Raw genomic sequence first — 22,669 nt, 5'->3', positions numbered from 1 at the left:
AGCCTCCTACACATACACACCCACAGAGATCTACAGAGTCACACATACATGATACACATGTTGGGCACTCACCCTCAGCAGTATATACATATACTAGTACACATAAATACATACACAAACACACAGCCGCACATATGTCACAAACACAATCACATGTGTTTGCACTTGTATGCGCACATGTGCGCGCACGCGCACACACACACACACACACACACACACACATCTTGTAAGACAGATTAAAAACAAGAAAGTTGCCCTTGGAAAGTCTAAGATTGCTTCTTTCTTTTTGGACACCCCTCACAGAGAGATCCAGGCTGGAGGGGTAGCAATGACCCCACATATGAAGCTCCCACCATGGCTACAGGAAGACTTAAACGTTGGTTGGTTGGTTTGGATTTGGGTTTCCAAGATCCTGGAGGGCCTTTGAGCCCTATAGGAGGCAAACAGTTCATTTAGGGTGAGGTCATACTAGTGAAAGAGACTAGATCAGCGGGGACAAAAATGGGGTTTAGGGTGTGTCTGGCAGCAATGCACAGGAAAACTTCAAAGCACAGAAGAAGAGTAGAGAAGCCAGTTGTAAATATCTATAGATTCACATAGCTAGATATAATAGTATATCTTAAAAAGAATATATTGCCCTAATGTGCTGCAATGTGTTGAACTGTACTGCAACTCACACTGTGTGAGGCTAAGTGTCAAGGTGAGGTGGAGGTCTGGCAATGACATCTTTTCAGAAACTTGAACCTTGTGAGTTTGCCATGGACTTGGTCATTTTAGCTTGAAAATTGCCAGATCGCCCCTTGTCATGTTCAATGTGTGTTCTGTCTTCAGCATCATTGTTGAGCCCTATCCTCAGCTGTCCCCAGTGGTACAGGCACACCTTCCTCCAACTGGCTGCCTATATCCCCTCCTATTTCATACCTCACACTAAATAACTCTAGAAGTGCAGAGCATCAAGTAGGGCACTCCTGGGGTTTGGCCCATGGAGCCTCTCTCAGCCCCAGCCAGAGAGTGCTTGTGGTGATAGATAATTTTGATCTTTGGCAGAGGAAAAGGTGTTGCTAAGTCTGGGATGGAACAACCCCCACTTAATCCTCTACCAATTTCCCTTTCTTTTCCTCACATGGGCTATCATATTAACTTTCCCCCTCAAATACCCTCTCCATCACTACCATGGGAAAGACACCCTCTGTCTCTTCAAAGTGTCATTTTATTGTATTTATGTGGGACATGTTTCCTACCAAATTCTCTCCTGTTCCATCTGACACTGTGGGTTGCTTTTGCAGAACTAACAGAGGAGCTGTTGAGTCTTACTAGAGCTTGTCAAATGTATTCTTACAATCCATGTCATCTAGTTAATAGCAATGCTGCAAAGTCTTCGTATTTTTAGAGCTGTGTTTTGCTGAGACTGTGGCCATTCCTTATTCTGTACATAAAAGAGCTAACTAACATTCTGAGCTATTAACTAATGAATGCATTTGCTAAGTTATCCACCAATATGGTACCCTATTGTGGTGCTGAGCATCAAAGGAAATTGTGACTTGTCCTACAAAATGCATTGTGTTCATGTTTATTGTATAATGTCCTGTGATCAATATGAAATCTTTATTATCAGTGTTGGGTTTTCAGGGTAGGGAGGGGGGTGTTACAGTGTCATCCTCAAATACTTCAATTATGAAAAAGCCCCAGTTGGTCAGGGTCACCTTTGCTGACTCAACATGTGTGAGACTTTGCACCCACCATCTTGTTAGATTGCGTCCCTGGGGTCAGTAATCATCAGCAGAACTGAAGGTACCCAGGTGTAGTGCAACTGACCACAGTGCCAAGGAATTATTCAGAAGCCAGTCAAGCCAGTGTCATTCTGGAGGCAGATGAAATAAAGTAAAACTACACATATACGCATGTACTTCTTCAGGAGAGGTGCTGGGTCCAAGAGATGAAAACCAAGAAAGGAAGAGGACTAAGATCCACGTGCCCTGGATGGCCTGACCCACAAAAGGACGCAGAGCAGCAGAGACCCCACAAGATGACCTGGTGCCCTTTATTCTTATTAAATGTAAATTCTTGCATGAAAAAGACTTGACCAGTTCTGAATTTTAAAAAATGAAACCATAAAATTATGCTTCTGAAAATTATGATGAAATAAAGGTTTGTAAATAGCCAAAAGAAGAAAATAAATATATATATATATGATGGCAAATATGTTTATGGGTCATTGTGTTTCCTCTCTGTTGAGTTGGGAGGGAGCTTTACTTGAGCCCTGGAAACCTCTCATTTCCATTGCCCATCTTCACCTTCCCCTGGCTTTGCACATTGCCCTCCTCATACCCTGGGGCATTTGAATCCAGGGTTTCTGAGTGGAAGGGAAATGGTAATGTCACAGTTACTAGTAAAATTAGTTTACACTTTTGCACAAGCTATTCTAATCATTTTAAACAAAAGTATTTTAAAACATAGCAAGCCATTGTGGTGCCAAAATACAATATGGACATTTATTTCCATTGGGGGGGTCTTTATAAAAAAATTAAATGTCCTTTGCTGATGTAGATGTGAAGAATAGAGTACAATACCTTAACCAATAAAGAAATTAAAGATAAAAAAGAAAGCCCTGTGAAGGTGAAAAGAGAACATCATATTCAGGTTTTGAAAGTTTGCGGAGTCTCATTAAAATGCCACGCTGTCCTGGCCAATGTGGCTCAGCAGTTGAGTGTCATGGAAGTGTCTTAATGAAGTCCCTGGACCATCAAAATGGGATTTGAACCTCCTGATTAGAAAGGCATTAGGCTGGCAGTCTCATTCTCTAAATGAGAATTGGGTCACCCATAAATAGGGCCACAAGTCAGTTGGCTGAGGGGGCCCTACAAGAGGAAAGAGTCCATGTTGGTCATCTCATCTACCTATTGGGAATTGCTGTCTTAATACTGGGCTCATCCATTTATCTCTTACACACACTTCCTTTCATCTGTACCCACTATTGACAGAACTCTCAGAAGAATTTTGAAACTGAGATGCCAAAATAAGGTTACTTGTAGTTTTGTCAGAGGTTTCACTGAAGGCTTGAGCATCTCCAGGTCCACTTTGTTCAGGACCAACTCAGCTATGGCAGGATTTGCATTCTTCCTGATGAGACTGGTGGTAGTTATGTGCTAGAGAAAAAGGCCTTCCTATTGCTATCTTTGGAAGCTGCCTGACCACTGTTGAATCATTCTGTGATTCCTATCCTCTCATTTAAAGTACCCCTGACCTCAATAAGTAGAGAGACCCCTCTTTTGCTTCATTAAGTAATCCCAAGCCCCAATAGTGAGGGTATACATAAAGGATTTTCTGCAAGACAGTAGGATCTACAGGACACCTTCATCAGAGCAAAACATCCCTTTGTCATGAGTCTCTGGAATCATGCTGTCAAGTCATACATCTATGGGTATGTCAAGACATACTCTCCAGAGTCTCAGAGGTCAGCAGAAAGATGGGTGCAGTGGGAGACAAAATGAACAGATCCTTGGCCCAGGTAGCTTTCTCCCAAGCCATGGCTAAGTACAATGTCCTGCTCTTTGAAAACAAAGGCCCATGAGGTAATAAGGACATCAATGTTGGAGATAAGGGGGCAGAAGAAGCTACCATTTCCTATGTTTCTCAATTCATATAATCTTCACCTTTTTTGTTACTAATCTGACCAATGTCCCAAGCCTCCTTTTCAGCATTATCCATGCTCTACTTGACCCAGACTGCTAGCTCTCTAAATCAGTGATTTTCAACCACAGAATTTTAGTAGTTACTTTAGGTGTGCCATGAGATGAAAATAGTTGAAAATTGCTGCTCTAGATGATAGAATATATGAAGGTTCATTTTACTATTCTGTATACTTATTATATGTATGGCTGAACATTTTTATAACAATTTAAAAAGTAAGTATTTAATCCCTCTGCAGTTGATATTTGTATAATAACAGGAGGGTTCTAGTTGCATTTTTTTTATATAGACACCAGTTTTTTCACTGTCATTCATAAAATACTGTTCTTTCCCCACTGCTCTGAAATTGCACCTTTTTCATAAATCAAGGGTCCATATATAAGCATGTCTATTTCAGGGCTCTATGCAGTTTCATTGGTCTATTTGTTAACCCCTGCATCTAAACCACAAATTTAATTACTATAGTTTTTTAACAGTTCTTATCTAGTAGCATAACTTGTCTTATTTTCTAATATCTCAAGAGAGCCTTAGCCCAATTTATGTCAATTTAAATTTTAGAATCATTGTGTCATGTTTCATATACAAATGTACATAAATACACATTCACCTGCAAAGCCTTTTGAGCTTTTTATTGCTATTGTGGTCAATCTATAGATTAATTTTAGAAAGATCTAATGTGTTTACAATATCGAATCTTCACATCCATGATCTTATTATATTTTATATTTATGTCAAACATTATTAATTTATCTAAGTAGCATTTATCCATTTTTCCATGAAGTTATTAAATGTTATTTGGCCAGCATTAGTCTTACTTGATATTTTGGTATGATAAGTTACAGATTACATTTTGTTTACTTTTATTGACATACTATTTATTGCTATTGAAACAAAGTTGTATATCAATGTTAAAGTCAGCAATCTTTATATACACTTTCATTGATTCAATAGTTTAACAAGTTCTTTTGAATTTTCTTCATATACAATCTAACCTGCTATTGTGGCATCTTTGTTTCTTGTTCTCTGATCTCTATATATTTTATTTTTCTGTTTCCATTACTGCACTGACTAGTATTTCTATAAAAATATTGAATAGAATTGGTGGTAGCAGTTATCCTTGTCTAGTTCCCAATTTAAACTTAAAAGCTTTCAACTTTTCTTCATATAAGTTTAATGTTTTGCTATAGGTTTTTCATACTTATCCTTTATCTAGTTGGCTAAATTTTCTCTTTTTAATTTTTCAAATAAACTTTTTATTTTAGAATAGTTTTTGATTTACACAAATGTTTGCAAAGATTGTACAAAGAGTTCCCATATGCTCCACATTCAGCTTCCTCTATTATTAACATGCTATGTTATGGTACATTTGTCACAACTAATGAACTAATATTGTTACCGTGTTAACAAAAATCCACACTTGATTCAGATTTCTTTAGCTTTTATCTCATGTCCTTTTCTGTTTCAGGATCCCATGTAGGATGCCATGTTATATTTAGTCATCATGCCTCTTTAGGATACTATTGGCTGTGACAATTTCACAGACATTCCTTATTTTTTATGACTTTGACAGTTTTGAAGAGTACTGGTCAGCTATATTGTAGGATGCCACTTGGAATTTTTCTGATGACTATTAGTATATTCAGTGGAGCAGAGAATTAAATGAACAGTCTGTGTCTGAGAAATAAAAATATGATTTAACATTAGAAACTACTTTCAATTGTAATTCCCTACATTAACAAATTAGAGGAAATAAAAATCATTTGATACAGTCAATGAATAAAGAAAAAGTCTTTTAAAGAAACCCAAGATGAGCTCATAATGCAAAGTTTTAGCAAGCTAAGATTAGAGGAACTTTCATTTCCTAAAATAGACAGTAAATATACTTAAATGTAAAATGTTAGCAGCAACCCTATTAAAATCAGGAACTACACATAAATGTTTATTCTCACCTCTATAATTTATAACTGTACTGGAAGACAAAGCCAGAGCTGTCACATAAATAATATGTTTTCATATGTCTCTTGGCTTTCTGAATGTCCTCTTTTGAAAGGTGTCTATTTAGATCCTTTGCCCATTTTTCGATTGGATTGTTTATCTTCCTTTTGTTAAGTTGTATGAGTTCCCTATAAATTTTGGAGATTAGGCCCTTATCAGATATGACATTGGCAAATATGTTTTCCCATGCAGTGGGTTTTCTTGTTGTTTTGTTGATGGTTTCTTTTGCTGTGCAGAAGCTTTTTATTTTGATGTAGTCCCATTTGTTCATTTTCTCTTTAGTTTCAAGTGCCCTAGGAGCTGTATCAGTGAAGAAATTGCTTCAGCATATGTCTGAGATTTTGTTGCCTTTAAATTCTTCTAGAATTTTTATGGTTTCCCGTATTACATATGTATGAATATTTTAAATAAAGAGATAGTGTTTGATCACAATCTGATCATCTATTTTGAAAATTCAAAGATATAGTAGGCACGTGGGATAGTCAAGTGAATGAGACTTCAGATGGTATATGAAAGATTACTATAGTAAAATAAAAAGTTCTGCGACTAATTCAGTAATTAATGAGAACATGTAATATAAAATACCCCATTCACAACAACAATATATGAAAATTACTGATGAGGAAGTCTATCAAAAATGTATAAGATCTATGTAACTATGTAAAACTATATAAATACTTGATAGATAATAATACATATTATACATATGTGACACACATAAGATATATTATATTGGATATATCTTTAATATTGTATATATGTATACCATACCATATGTATGGTTATATACCTTTACATATCTGTGTAAATATATATAAATATGCAAGTTTACTGATAGATTTAGGTAACAGAAGACCTAAATAAATGGAACAGTATATCATATTCATTGATGGGGACCAGAGTATTTTAAACATGTTAATTCTGCTTAAATGATTTACAGATTTAGTGCCTTACCTGTAACTGTCAGGATCACAACCATGCTCAGACTGATGGCTTCTTCTCCCCAAATCAAACCTGGAAAACTATAGAAGGAAGCAGGTGGGGAAGTCAACAACAAAATCTAAACAATGAATCGTGAGAAAGCCCTGGGAGAGCCTGAAGACTGGTGAGTTGTCTTGTGGAGACTGAAGACTTGTGTTTGGGATAGAGACATGGGGAGTAACGCATAGGGAGGGGGTGTAGTTTGCATAGATGCAAACAACAGGTGGGTAGGGGAAAATGTTTAAACTTTTTTCTTGCTCATTTCACAAATCTGAGGCCCTCAGACGACATTGGTGGGATACTGCCATGCTAGTATCCCTGGAATAATACCAGATTAGCAGAAAAGTGCCATTGATTGAGATACTCTGGAGTCAGTATATAGCCATCTGAAACCGCTTCAGTGGGTGAGGATGGGTCTGTCAAAAAATTATGATTTTAATCTAATGTAAAGAATGGAATAGAAATAGAATAACCAGTGAACCACAGATAGTAAGGGTAAGTAGTCTTTCATGAAATTATATATTCACAAATATATTCTAAAAATACACTAGGTAGAGATGTAAAATGTATTACTTACTATGAATAAAGATCAAAAAGTGATCAAAAATTCCTGCAATGACAAGCAAAGGTAGACAGACAACCACAAACCTGCAGGACCTCCTCAAATTCCTTCTGTTGCTCAGTGTCTTCAAAAATGAAACCTTTAGCCCTAAACAGTTTGACTTAGTGAATAAAGCATCGGCCTGCAGACTGAAGGGTCCCAGGTTCTATTCTGGTCAAGGGTACATGCCTGGGTTGTGGGCTTGGTCCCCAGTTTGAGGCATGCAGGAGGCAGCCGATCGGTGATTCTCTCTCATCATTGATGTTTCTAACTCTCTTTTCCTCTCTGAAATCAATAAAAACAAACGAACAAAAAATGAAACCTTAAGAACACATGTTTTCCAAAGTCTCAGCCAGGCTGGTGAAGAGATGCTATGGAAAGTGGGGGAGGGCTTCTGTGACCCTCCCCGACACCCTAGGCACATCAGTGCCCTCTGCAGCATCTGTCCTGGTACTGCAGCAATCTCTGCAAGGGTTGTGAGGCCCTCTCCTGAGTGAGGACTGAAGGATCTATTCACACCAGAACAGAAGACACTACAGAATCCAACTCTGGGTACTACTGTTAGTTCTGGGGAATCCCAGGAGGACTATCAGACTGAGCACCCATGTCCCCTCCACTTTCTCAGGGAAATGGTGGAGCCACAGCCTTGGTCACAGACTCAGGTTAGCAGAAGGCAGGGGCTCAGGTCCTATAAGATAAAGGTGAGGACCAGAGTGGGGAGTACTTCAGCGCCCACAGAACCTATCTTCATCCTTACTGTCAGCCCTGGGGTGGGGGCAGAAATGCTGTCCAGATATGACCTTCACTGACTTCCACCTCAGAAGTCTGAGAGAGTTGAGCCCGCGTCTGGGAGGCCAGCTTCATGTCAGTAGAGGGAAGGAGCCCAGTGCTGCAGAGAGTGCAGGTATGATCCTGAGGGAGGACTGAGGCCCCAGGACCCAGGGTGGCCCTGCTGTCAGCACTGAGAGCCCAGGGTGGGGTGTCTTACTGAGAATTATTTCCTGCACCCCTCGCCCACCTCCTCAGAGAACAGGGAGTCAAGGACAAGTTCTGAGGGAAGCAATCTCAGGTTGGCACAGGTGGGACCCAGACTCTGCCTGGAATCAGGGTGAGGAACAGAGGGAGTACCCCATGGAATCTATTTCAGGCCCTGCTGGGAGCCCTGGGAATCCCCAGGCTTAGTGGCCTGATGTGATGTTCTCAGACTTAACAGTGAAGGCCTTGGTCTGAGGGCCTTGGATCAACAGAAAGAGGTTCCAAAACCTACAAGGGTTCAATGTAAAGGCCATGAGGGACAACAAAGGGACAGTTATTTCTAGGAGGCCAAGAAGGTGGGATGGCCATTCCTGACTTCTGCACCTGGGTCTGTGAGACTCTGGTGATTTGGTATAAGGAGCAGGGCTTCAGGCACCAGAGGGAAGGCCCAGGAACCACCAGAGTTAACGTGAGGATCCTTCAGAAAGGTAAGGGAACCCAGGGCTCACAACAAAGGAGACCCCACCAAAGTGCGCCCCTGCCATCAGCCACGGGAGGCCCCATGACTGATGACCAGGTGCAGCGTGTCCTGGCTTCCGCATCCAGGTCTGAGAGAGACTGGTGACTTGGTGAAAAGAATAATCTCAAGTAAGGGTAGAAGCACGGTGTGGAATCAAGGTTAGGATCTTGAGGAAGAATGAGGATCTCGCACTCCAGAACAGAGCCAATTCTGGCAGGCCTCATGGGAGGATGAAAAAATATGACATTTTCTGACTTCTGCATTCAGGTCTGGGAGACTCTGGGGGTTTGGTATAAGGAGTAGGACCTCAGGCAGCAGAAGAGAATCTCAGGTCATGCTAGGATCAAGGATAGGACCCTGAGGAAGGCCAAAAGGACCCTGGACCGCAGAACAGTCAGTTTTGGGAGGTTCCAAGGGCAGGATAACCACACGCAGTGTGTCCTGACTTTCACATCTGGGTCTGAAAGACTCTGGGAGTTTGGTATAAGGACCAGGACCTCAGGCAACAGAAGGGAGGATCCCAACTCCTGTCTGAGTCAAGAGGAGGACCCTGAGGCAAGACTAAGCGTACCCTGAACCCCAGAACAGAAGTGACCCAACAGAATCCCACCCCTACAGTCAGCCCTGAGAGACCCCTTGGAGCTATTAATCACATGTGGTCTTTCCTGACTTTTGCATCCAGGTCTAAGAGAGACTGGGAACTTCATGTAAGGATCAGGGCTTCAAATCACCACATGGATGGGGGCAGACCCAGGTCCTGTGGGGAGTCTAGGTGAGGACCTGAGGGTGGACTGAGGATCTAAGATACCAAATCAGAGATGGATTCTATGCCCCTGCTTTCAGTCTCTGAAGGCCCAAGAATAGGATAACCAGATAAGATTATTCCTGACTTCTGCCTTGGGGGTCTTCAGGATATAAAGGCCTTGGGATGAGGAGTGTGAGAGCAAATACGCAGTTGGTGGGGTCCCAGTACCCTGATGGAGGACTTAGCAGACCCCCACTCTGGACATAGGGAGCCCACTCAAATTGGCCTACTCCTGTCTTCCTTGAAGTCCCCACGTATGGGTGGCTGCAGGTGATGCACCCTCAACTCTGCCTTGGTCTCTCAGGGAGGTAAGGCCTTGTTCTGTGGGGCAATTTCAGGTCAGCAGAAGCAGCCACATCTGGTCAGCAGAGAAAGGAGTCCCAGGATTTGCCAGGTCTCAAGAAAGGGAAGGTGGAGAGTATGAAGGTTCCACCAGCCCAAAAGATAAGGGACCTTACAGAGTCCAGCTTGCCTTGTTCTCAGGCCTGGGAGGATCCAGGCAAGGATGGATGGGTGTGGCATGCTCCCATGACTGCCATGTGGCTGGGGATGGGGTATCTTAAGGATCTGAGGACCTTGGTCTGAGGGGAAAGGTGGGGTCAGCAGAAGGAGGAGTCCCAGGATCGGCCAGATGTCAAGATGTGGGCCCTTCATGAAACCTTATTGTTCTCACCTGCTTATCATAAATGAAAGGATGACCCAGAGTCCGGCTGCCATCTGTCCTCAGCCCTGAAAGGAATAGTCACTAGTGGCCCTAAGTGGCACAATCCTTTCTGTCATTGGTGGGAAGGTAGGGAGTCCTCAGGGAGGTTAGGTCGTGGTCTAAGGGGGAGAAGTCAACTACCCTATATTGGGTGCTGGGAGGAAGGGCAGGCCTTGGCAGAACTAAAGATAAGTAACCTATAGGAAGAATTGAAACCCCACCCCAGGATAGAGGGCCCAGTTCCTGCTGCCAGTCTTTTTTGATCTTGGAGCTCTTCTCTCGGGGCTCTCAGGGAGGTGAGGACCTTGGTCTGAGAAGATAACTCAAGTCAACTGAGGAAGCACATCTGCTAACATACAGCAGAGCCCCAGGTCCTGCCAAGAGTCAAAGTGAGTGCCCCCAAAGGAAGAGTGAGTGTAGTCCAACCCTGAGAACAAAGAGGGGATTCAAGGAAATCTGTCCAGTCCCTATTGTCAGCCCTGAAAACCCATGCAGGGCTGTCAGGCTGAGCCCCTCCTCATTTCCAGATTGGTGGTCTCAGGGACCAGAGGGCCTTGGTCTGAGGGTCTGAAGTCAGGTCAGCTAAAGCAGAATCTGTGGCCCTGGTAGAGGTCCTGGTGAGGATCCAGCTGTCATCCCTATAAGGGCCAGATGTAGGCCCCCTCACTTTCTTCTACTCAATCTCAGGGATGTGTGGTCTTATTCTGAGAGTTTTGTCTCGGGCTAGCAGAAGGGTGGGGCCCAAGCCCTGCCAAAGAAAATGTGAGGGCTCTGAGTGACCCTGACCCCACACCACACCACTGTCAACCTCAGTACCTTGGTTTGTGCCAGCTTTACCCTGAGAGCTGTCTCGCTTTCTCCTTCAAGTTTTTTCACATTTCCAAGAAAATACTGTTCTGATGCCATGTTATCTAGTTCAGAATCACAAAGTACACTGAAAGGTGTCCCATTTTGTATTACACAATAGCACAACTCTTACTTTTGAGCTGGATAGTACAAATACATGTATGGTCAATGTCATTCACAAACTGAAGTATATAAAACCTGTGAAAAGAAACATTTGAAAAATTCTACAGAAAACAAGGATACATTTCTAAATCATCACAGGAACCCAAAGATGCTACAGCCCTTATTCCCCCCAAATAGTCCTGGGCCTTACTACCTAGAATGTGGACTACCCTCTTTTCAAACACAGACTAAAGAATTGGCCTCACATCATGTCTAGCAGGAGAAGCTGCCAGACATGGACCTGAAAGGTTCCTGAGTGAAACTTGGCTCAGGCCCCCTCTTCCTCATCACTTATAGCTTCTTCAGACAGGTATGGGACAAAAATGGGATCCTTTCTATAATCCCTGAGAAAAGTCTCACGGACTTTCAACTTGGTGGTCTCAGCGTGGGCCCTGGGGCCCCACAGGAACTCATAGCGTGCAGGATCACTGTTGGGCACCTGTCGGTACACCAGGTACTTTTCTTGCACCCAAACTTTGGTGATGAGCTCCCTGGGCTCCCCATAGAGCCAATGCTCCTTCCCATCATGCACACCCATGACATGCAGGGCTTTCCAGACTTCCTCCTCAGAGGCACAGTCGCCCTCTGCAAGGATAAATCTCAGGAGCATGACCAGGAGGCCAGTGTTGGGCATGGATTGCCCATTGGACACCATCCCATCATATGTGAGCCCCAAAGTGGTGACTAGGACATAGGTGTGGGTACTGGGGTTCACTTCCTCCACATCAATGCCAAAAAGGAGCTGCATGAACTCAGAGGCTAGTCTGAATATCTCAGGGAAGTGATCCTGGTACTCTTTGATGACCTTACTCAGCATTTCTGCCTTAGTAGTTGGCTGCTTTGCATGATACTTCGGGAGTAGAAACTCCACCAGTTCAGTCATTTTCAAATATAGGGCATCGTGGAGTGATGACTCAGAATCTTCAGAGTCCTCTCTGCTGTTTGTCTCCTGTTCATCTTGGCTGCTGACGCCCTCATCTTCAGATTGGCTCCATGTAGGGGCCGCCATGGCAGGGGCACAGCTTCAGGAACCGGAGAGCTCTGGGGAGGACCTGGTGTCTCAGCAGCAGACACGTGCTCTAGGCTGCGTGGGAACAAGGCAGAGAGGGACAAAGATAAGAAGGCAGACATGACCAAGTCCTCCTCATCCATGAATAGCTGCACCTGCAACAGGTTTTGGATACCTGAGTATGCTCAGCTGAGGAACACACCCTCGGCAGCTCTGTGAATGAAGAATTTTAGGGCTACTCTACAGGGATGCTCTTAGGTCTCACAGGGGTCTCTCCTGCTGGGAAACCTGTCCCCTAATATCCTGAAGGTGGAAACAAAAAACTGGCACAGCTGGAGATTCTGGGTCTGATAGTGGGGTCGTGTGCTATGAAATATCTTCCTTTCTGGGGGCAAGGATCCTTCTGTGCTCATTCAGGGCCTGCTTCCCCCACCCCCATGCCTCACTGGCCTGAGAGCACGCTTACAACAAGAACACGCATCCTTAAATCTTAACAGAAGTAAGTGAGTGGTTACCATATTTTGTAGCACCTGTCCAGGCTTATAGTACTCATCAAAGGACAACACTGTGTGACCGTAATCTATAGGTTCCACATGTCCTAGTGTGAAGGGTCCCCTCATTCCTCACCATGACCCATGCCAAGGCCTGGGTTCCTGCCTCAGCTAGCCTGAGTCCAGACCATCAGACCAAGGATGTGCCCTCCCTGGGTCCTTGGATCTGAAAATGGGGAGGGGCTCAACCTGACAGCCCTGCGCAGGGTTTTCAGAGCTGACAATAGGGACAGGCCAGATTTCTTTGGGGCCCCCCACTTTGTTCTGGGGATTGGGCTACAATCACTCCTTCTTTAGGGTTCTCATCTTGACTCTTGGCAGGACGTAGGACTCTGCTCTCAGTTGAACAGGAGTACTTCCTCAAATGACCTGATGTACTCTCAGATCAAGGTCATCACCTCCCTAAGAGACTACAGAGCAAAGTGAGGCAGCTTCATATCCATGCCCCAAATCACCCCTACCCCTGCCAACATCACAAAAGGCTGGCAGCAGAGACAGGGATCTCTGTCCTGGTAGGGTTCCCTAGTGCCCCTGAAGGTGATTCACTTTTACTCCTGCCAGGACCTGCCCTTCTTCCAGGCCTCCCACCTGGAACACTTGGTCTCTCCCATCAAGACCTCACCTCCTTGATGACTCCCCACTTTTCTGCCCATGATAGAAAGAAGCATATCACTTAGGGCCAATATGCTTCTTTCAGGTCTGAGAACAGGGGCCACCTGGACTTTGTGTCATCCTTCCCTTTCTGAGAAGACGGTGCACATTTAGGCTTCACAAAGGGTAAGCACATTGTCACCTGAGAGATCATGAACACTTCCCTCCACTGACCTCACATTTCTCTCAGACTTAGGTCCTCACATCCCCAAGATCCCCCATCCCAAACACTGTGGCAGTAGTGGGAGGTTGTCTCACCCAGGCATCCCTGACAGGGTCCTCCTGGATCTGAGAACATAGCGAGCTGGACACTTTGTGGTACCTTCTCTTTTAAGGTCAGTGAACCTTCATACCTTCCACCCTCCCAGGCGGTCCTTTTCTAGAGATATGGCAGATCCTGGGACTCCTTTCTCTGCTGACCAGATGTGGCTACCTCTACTGACCTGAAATTGATGCTCACAAAAAGGACTCAACTCCCTCAGTACTGAAGGTGCATCACCTGCGGCATTTCAGGGATGAAAAGAATGACAGGGGCAGACTTTATTGAGCCCCCTCTGTCTGTGGTGGAAACTTCCTCAATGAATTTAAGGTATACAAAATTACTCCTGGCAGGGCCTAGATCTATCCCTTTTCCTAACCAGAGAACGCATCCTGAAGGCCAAGGCCACCATCTGCTGACCTGAAACCACACTCCTTAGTCCAAGGCCTATGCCTCCAGAGGACACCCACACTGCCCAGGGAGAGGACAGGAAATATCCAAGTTCAGGCACTGGATCCATCTCTGCTTTGGGGTCCTGGGTTCTCAGTCCTTAGGGTCTTCACCTTGACACCCTGTAGAACCTGGCACCTCCACTCTAGCTGACTGAACAGCTGCTCCTATATACATTTCTCAGTCTCTCCAAGATCAGAATGTGGAAGTCAGCAGATTCCCGTTGTGATTAATACCTCCAAAGTTTGTACAAGGGATCAAAGAAGGGGCAGTTTACATCAGGCCACCAAACCATGGGATTCCCAGGGCACCCAGCAGGGGGCTGAAACGATTCAATAAGGTATTTAGCCCTCCCTCCTCATCTTGTTTCCAGACAAAGTCTGAGCCCTGCCCCCTGCAAACCTCCAGTTGCTCCTTTCTGACCATGTCCTTGACTCCCAAGTTATATAAGGAGGTGGGGGCTGGTGGTTTCCAGGAAATAGTAGTAGAACTCAGCCAGTCAGCTCAGTCCCTGGGACTCAGGGTGCTGACAGAAGGGGCAAAGTTGGATTCTGTGGTGGTGGGGGGGGGGCAATCTTCCCCCAGGGTCATACCGGGACTCTCTGCAGAACTAGGCTCCTTCCCTCTATGGACGTGTAGCAATCCTCCAGACTTGGTCCTCGCCTCTCTCAGACTTCCGGGCAGAACTCACTGAACATTATACCTGGAAAGCATTCGCGGCACCTACCATGGCAAAGAGCGAGAGTGAGCTTTTGTGGAGCTCTACGTTGGGGGTTCCTGGGTCCCCTCATTCCTCCCTCCTGGTCCTCACCTTGACTCCGGCCGGCCCTGGGCCCTCCCTCTGCCTACCTGAGGCCCTGCTCCTTTCACTGAAACCCACAGGCTCACTGACCCGGATGTGAAGCCATGGATGCCACTTGGCTCTGGGCAGCAACTCTGCCCTCCCCTCTGTGGACCTGAGGCCCTGCACGTTTTATCAAGTTCCAAGCCTGGCGCAGACCTGCTGCTGAAGTCAGGGGACACCGCACATGGTCATTCCCCCTGGAGCACCCCATGGCTTGTAGCAGGGGAGGACTTTTATGGGGTCCCCTACATTGTGGGGTCCAGGGTCACCTCCGTGCTCCCTCAGCTGACCTGTGGTGCTGCTCCTTACACTGGACCTGGATGGGGAAGTCAGCAAACTATGTCTGTGGTCAGCCTGCCCACTGGGCATCCCCGGTCTGAGGATTATGGGGTCCAGAGCTCCCAATCTCCCTCAGGGTCCTCAACTTGACAGCAGCAGGACCTGGGGTCCCCCCTGTGCTGCCTGAAGCCCTGCTCCTTCTACCAAACCCCCCGTGTCTCTCAGACCCAATGCAGAAATCACAAAGCACAATGCGTGAGAGCACCCCTCCCCCACCCCCAGGAGGCCTGCCCGATGGACACTGTTCTGGGGTCCAGGCCCCCCAATCTCCCTCAGGGTCCCCACACTGACTCCCGGCAGGTCCCGGACCCCCTCTGCCGACCTGAGACGCTGCCGTGACACGGAGCCGTCCGAGGGTCTCAGACCCGGAGGACCCGGAAGTCAGGCCTCGCTGCTCGCGGTCACCCCGCGCCTTGGGGCTCCCGGGACTGACTGCTCTGGGCCCAGAGTCACCTTGTCCCCCCCCCCCCACACACACACACACTGCCTCACCATGAGGCCTGCAGGTCCTGGGACCCTCCCTGTGTGAACCGGGAGGCTGGACCCCCACACGGAGGCCGTCACCCCCGAGACCCCAGGGGAGGCCTGTGGGCCTCACTCCCCAGGGCTCCCCGCAGGGGCTGGACTAGCTCCCCGGGACCTCCGTCTGGTCCTCACCCTGATTCCAGGCAGAGCCTGGGCCCGCGGGCGCCGACCTGAGGTGGCTCCCCTCAGTGCTTGTCCAGTCTACCGACCGAAGCCGGCCTCCCAAAGATGGCGCTCAGCTCCCTCAGGCTTCTCAGGCGGAAGTCAATGAGTCAGTGACATCACTTCCGGAAACCAATTGTGGGGTCACCCAGGCCTGCTGACCAGGGTGGAGTTCCACTCTTTGTGCCCAGCCCCCGCTTCTGGTCCCTACCTGGGCTGGATGGCCTGGGCCCCCACCCTGTGCTGACCTGGGTCTGTGCCCCACAGGCCAAGTGTCAGCCTCCCCAGGTCCCTCTGGGTCCTAGAGTCCGGGAGGTGGGCGGGAGTGCGCAGCCGGACAGCCTGCCTGAGGTACCCGGATCTGAAAGGAGCACCAGCCTGGGTCCCGGGGTGGGCCCTCTGTGTGGGCGGAAGGAGCCCTCAGTCCTTACTTGGAGGGTCCTCACAGCCCTGGCTTGGACACCGTGGTCACATCACGGTTCCCAGAGGGGGCGCTGCAGAGCCATGGTCCCTGGGGAGCATCAGACCCTAACTGCCTCCCCTGCCCCGACTTCCCATGGTGCCTCTACACCAGACCGCCTGGCACTATGGAAACATTGTGTTCTACATGTTTCCTTTCACTAAAGTTGCTGAGCTATAGCAGGGATTCAGAGAGGGCCTCCAATCTCCTCCAGGGTCCTCAACTTCACAGCAGCATGGCCTGCCCCACCCCCACTCGGCCTGAAGCCCTGCTCCTTCTACCACGACCCCCCCCCGCCCGCCATGTCTCACAGACCCAATGCAGAAATCACAAAGCACAATGTGTGAGCTCTCACACCTCCCCCACCACAGGAGGCCCGCCCGAAGGACACTGTTCTGGGGTCCAGGCCCCCCAATCTCCCTCAGGGTCCCCACACTGACTCCCGGCAGGTCCCGGACCCCCTCTGCCGACCTGAGACGCTGCCGTGACACGGAGCCGCCCGAGGGTCTCAGACCCGGAGGACCCGGAAGTCAGGCCTCGCCCCTCGTGGTCACCCCACGCCTTGGGGCCCCCGGGACTGACTGCTCTGGGCCCAGAGTCACCTTGTCCCCCCCCCACACACACACTGCCTAACCATGAGGCCTGCAGGTCCTGGGACCCTCCCTCTGTGAACCGGGAGGCCGGACCCCCACACGGAGGCCATCACCCCCGAGACCCCAGGGGAGGCCTGTGGGCCTCACTCCCCAGGGCTCCCGGCAGGGGCTGGACTAGCTCCCCGGGACCTCCGTCTGGTCCTCACCCTGATTCCAGGCAGAGCCTGGGCCCGCCGGTGCCGACCTGAGGTGGCTCCCCTCAGTGCTTGTCCAGTCTACCGACCGAAGCCGGCCTCCCAAAGATGGCGCTCGGCTCCCTCAGGCTTCTCAGGCGGAAGTCAGTGAGTCAGTGACATCACTTCCGGAAACCAGTTGTGGGGTCACCCAGGCCTGCTGACCAGATTGGAGTTCCACTCTTTGTGCCCAGCCCCCCCTTCTGGTCCCTACCTGGGCTGGATGGCCTGGGCCCCCACCCTGTGCTGACCTGGGTCTATGCCCCACAGGCCAAGTGTCGGCCTCCCCAGGTCCCTCTGGGTCCTAGAGTCCGGGAGGTGGGCGGGAGTGCGCAGCCGGACAGCCTGCCTGAGGTACCCGGATCTGAAAGGAGCACCAGAGCTGGGTCCCGGGGTGGGCCTTCTGTGTGGGCGGGAGGAGTCCTGAGTCCTTACTTGGAGGGTCCTCACAGCCCTGGCTTGGACACCGTGGTCACATCACGGTTCCCAGAGGGGGCGCTGCAGAGCCATGGTCCCTGGGGAGCATCAGACCCTAACTGCCTCCCCTGCCCCGACTTCCCATGGTGCCTCTGCACCAGACCGCCTGGCACCATGGAAACATTGTGTTCTACATGTTTCCTTTCAGTATAGTCGCTGAGCTATAGCAGGGATTCGGAGAGGGCCTGTGGTTTCGGGGTTATCTGTCTACCTTTGCTTGTCATTGCAGGCTTTTTTTCTTTTTGATCCTCATTTATAGTAATTATTACATTGTGCAACTCTACCTAGTTTGTATAAATTTTATTTATGCATACATCTTTGCATATATGTATATGCATGTATAAATCTGGATATATAGTGTATGTGTACACATATAGCCTAAATGTTGATCAGGCGTGTTTATATATCTATAGGTGCCCATACACTATATATATATATATATATATATATATATATATATATATATATATTTATATTTATATTTATATTTATATTTATATTTACATTTTTATATATGCATGGATGTCTATGTCCTATGTATTTCCATATACTAGACAAGTTACTTTATGAAAGCTTACCTAATCTTACTATGCATGATTTACTCTGATACTTGCTTTTCTACTCCTTCTCTATTCTTTATAATCTATTGAAAGGATACTTTTTGAAAGGCCAGTCCTCAACCACTTCCCAGCTCCCCCACACAACCACCTCAACCACACATGCCAGCTCACCAGTCTTGTGTCCCCGAGGGGCTTGCTCATATTAAGTTGTTTAGATTTTATTGTTGAATACTCCCCCAGCCCTTGCCCTCCAATCTCTTCCTTAGATATTTTCCCTCTGTTTGTTTAGGGAGCAGAAGTCATCAGTCCAAGCTTAATTGTTATTTGGGCAACACCTGTATAGCACTAAATTTGTAAAATTTTAAGCAGAATCAACATATTTGCAATATTGTGTTTCCCATGAATGAATATGGAAACTGCTCCATTAGTTTGGTGCTTTTTTTCTTTTTTTTACCTGAATCCCTTAGTATTATTTTTAATTCACTCTTTTTAAATTAGGATACTTCTTGGTTAAGTTTTGACTTTTATAGCTGTGGTCAACGACATTTTTGTATTCTATGTTCTAATTAGTTATAGCTTTGTGAGGGAAGGTTTTGTTATTGCTATGGTGATCTTCCATACAGTTTATTATGCATTTGAGTAATCCAGATCTCCATTTTTGAATTTTCTAGCTAGATGATCATATTATCAACAGATATTGTTTGTTTCCCTTCCATATTCATACCTCATATTTACTTTTATACCCACAGCCTGCATCTCTGACTTGTCCCTGCCTTTAATGGAAATGCTTTTTTTTAATGTTTCACACTTAAGCAGGTTGCTCTCAATTTTAGGAAATGGAAATTCCCTTTTGGCTGAGTTTGTTCAAAGTTATTTCCCTGAACATAGTAAAGTTTTTTGTTTGTTTGTGGTGTGTGTGTGTGTGTGTGTGTGTGTTTTGCAAGGATCTCTCTCTGTAGCCATTGGCATGAAAATTTTTTTTCTTCTGTATTTTGTGTGCATGGACTTGCAATAGAATTTTTTATAACATTAAATCCTCATTTTATTTATTGGATATAGGCTGATAGGCTGCTTGTTCATATAATGCACTGTTGAGTTGAATATGCCATTAGTATGTACAGGCTATTTTATGCTATGTGAATGAACTTGTTCCAAAAGGTCTGTTTGTGGGAATTCCTCCGGATTTTGAATAAAAGAAAGGTAGCCTGGGAGGATGAGTTGTACAATTGCCCATCCTTTTGTATGCTTTGGAAAAGTCAGCATAAGAGTCTGATGAGTTCTCGCTGACCATTTGATAGGACTTCCCTGACCATTTGATAGAACTTCCCTTTGAACCTTTCTTTTTTCTGGAACATTTGAGGGTGGCTTCAGCTTTGAATCCAAGTTTCAGTTTGTGGCTGTATCAAAGTTTATTAATGAATTCACCTCTTGAAGGAAGACTTGGTTGGCAATTATGAATCAAACTGCTCTAATCATGCATCATTTTGACCCCAAATTCACTTGATAAAACTGACGACCAGTGTTTCTGAATCGAATGGCAAGTCCATGTTTTACTTTATAAGAATATGCCAAACTTTCTTCTAAAGTGGCTGTAACATTTTCTTCCCTATTAACAATGAAGGAGAGTTCCTCATCCTCTCCCAAATTTGGCACTTTCAGTTTTGGGGACTCTAGCCATCCTGATAGCTTTGCAGTTGAATATTTTCTGTAGTTTACATTTGCATTTTCTTCATGAGAAACGATGCTGAGCATGCTTATGTGTGCTTTTTATTTTCTTTAGTGTGTGATCTATGGTATATATCCTGTTCGGTGCAGTGTCCTTAAATCAGTTATATATTTGTATTGGTTTGTTTATTTCCATCAGGTAGTTAAAATTATGTATTTGGGACATGAGTCCCTCATGAGATATGGGACGTAAAATATTTTCTCCCTGTCTGTGATTTGCCCAACTTGAGAGAGTTTTCATCAGGTATCTCCTCTATAGAGTTACTATTGTTCCTCCCTTTTAGAAGAAAGTCACTAGACACAAGAGACCCTTAAAGAGTGGGGTTATTGTCCACCTCATTGGAGAGTGGGTATCTACATGATTGGTTTAGAATGCAGCTACTCCAAGGGAGATTTGTCTACTCTTATATATTTATGGATTTACTCAAACCCTGATTTATCTCAGTGGGATATTTGCTATTAGCTTTGTATGACAATATATAAATATGTATGTCACCATAGGTGTCTGTGTTAAGCTTAACACAAATTCATACTGATGTCTCCAGTTCTAACCCATTATTACTGCAAGGGACCTCTGGTCTACTCCCTTGGATTATCTCTAACCCTTTACTCTATCAGTGAAAATTCTGGCTCCCAACATCTACAATCCTTATCATTCCTTGGCCACCTCCAGGATATATGTATAGTGGTTTCAGATTGAAAACTAATACCCCTGTGGGAAATACATCTACATTTATGATTCATATACGCTTCTACTCAATAAGGAGTGACAGACAGAATTAAGGGACATGAAAATGCAATGTATAACCTAATTTGGTTTCATTACAAACAAAGAAATATGTGGGAGAATTGCAGCCACATGACTGTGAAAGGAATAGTAGAAGATACACTGAATTGTTGCTTTGTCTGGATGATAAAAATTATGTTTTAAAGTCCTTATGTTTTCAGAGTTTTCACCCTCAGGTATGTAGGAGTGAGCTGACTTGGTATCTGAGATTTGGTTCAAAGAGCTTCAGCAAGAAAATTAAAAATGAAGGAAGGAAGGAAGTAAAGGAGGAAGGGACAAAGGGAGAAAGGAAGGAATGGAGTGGGTAAGCAAGGAAGAGGAAAAAGAAAAGGAGGAAGCGAAACAAGAAAAAATGAATGGAGCACATAAGGCACCATATCAATGCTCCTGGGTGATAGGAAAACTGGAGTTTTTATTGTGTTCTTTAGTGTTGAGAATGTTTGACAGTTTTATGGTAACAGTTAAACGTGGATATTTAGCACCACATCATGAAATAGAGTAGTTAATTACACATATAAATGGACAATGATAAGGAGGTTATTTAGGTCCTAAGATGGAGCCAATCATCAGAGTTTAGGGACATTCTGGTGGCTCCTTCTGTCTGTTCCAATATGGTTTGTCCCTGTGGCCTGGTTTCTTTTTAATAAGAAAAACACTTTTAAAACCTTATCAGAGAAACACAGGGAAATGCTTTTCATCTAGAAGGCATCAAATGTGGGCTGAATTGTATTTGCACCAAAAAGGAACCGGCTTTCATGGTGAGAGCACAAGGGGCCAAGTCAGAGGGAGTCTTGTGGACAAGCATATGTGATGTGCAGACTACCTGTGAGGGAAGTGCAAACAAGCCCGTAGGAGTTGAAGGTGTGGTCATGAGCAAGGCCTCCAGGGACCTCACAATGGCCTTGAGCCATTGATGGACACAGAAAGGCTCTACCTCCACTTCGTGGACAGTGCTGTTCAGAGGCACAGGTTCAAAAGCTGCCTAGAAAATCATGTCAATATTGAAAGCGGAAGCCTGGGACAGGAACACAGTGTGGGCCACAGCAAAGATGCAAAGCAGGTGAGGATGCACTCTGAGCTGCCATGAATAACTCACATCTTTCATATGCTGATTCTAACCTCTCCACCACCCAAAGAAAACGCTGACTTTGATTAAGGGGTAGGGACACATGGCAGCTCAAGAGGGCACAGAAAGGCTTTGAGGGGATGATCCCTGTGTCTTGCTGGGCATAGTACGTGGTCTATGGTGAGCTGTCAACTGACATTAATTTGGATTTCAAAGACTCTGTGTTGCGATTATTTTTTCCAGAGAATATCTCAACTTAAAAGCATCTTGGCCCCCTTAGGGGAATGTCCTTACCTCCTTCCATAAACCATTAATTTCTAGCTCCAGAGTCATGATCTGCAGGTGTTTGGAGTCCCAGGCCACAGATTCAGCAACCAGAGGGTCATCACAACTAGATACCAGATTTCTGGAATGTTTTCCCATTGACATCCAGGATGCAAACCCCTTTGGAGTAGACACTGCCTTGTCCAAGCTCTGCTATCCCTCTCTTGCACCCAGTGTGAGACTTTGGCATCCTGCATACACAGCCTATAATACATGGGGGAGCACTGGTTTGAAATGACCTTGCTGCTCAGCAAAGACTTGTGGTCAGCCCTGTCATAGACCACCAGATGTCATCAGACAGGCCTCTGTTGTGTTCTGGATCCATTCAGTGAGGCAGGAACCTTCCTCCTGCCCTCTGCAGTGTTGCTATATTGTA

The 22,669-nt window shown here is 45.8% G+C and overlaps 1 protein-coding gene across 1 annotated transcript; it reads right to left on the bottom strand.

Annotated features, from left to right (window-relative positions):
* Window positions 1-11,546: 11,546 nt before the first annotated feature.
* On the bottom strand, window positions 11,547-22,392 carry LOC102431353 (melanoma-associated antigen 4-like). The gene is given in 4 exon segments (XM_006087791.3): window positions 11,547-12,305; window positions 12,308-12,442; window positions 21,727-21,885; window positions 22,264-22,392. Coding segments are annotated over 4 exon segments (1,182 nt in total).
* Window positions 22,393-22,669: the final 277 nt, after the last annotated feature.

This window comes from Myotis lucifugus, unplaced genomic scaffold, assembly GCF_000147115.1.
Source record: "Myotis lucifugus unplaced genomic scaffold, Myoluc2.0 scaffold_40, whole genome shotgun sequence".
NCBI lineage: Eukaryota > Metazoa > Chordata > Mammalia > Chiroptera > Vespertilionidae > Myotis > Myotis lucifugus.
Note: the sequence above shows the minus strand (reverse complement) of the source record. Positions and strands in the feature narration are given on the sequence as shown.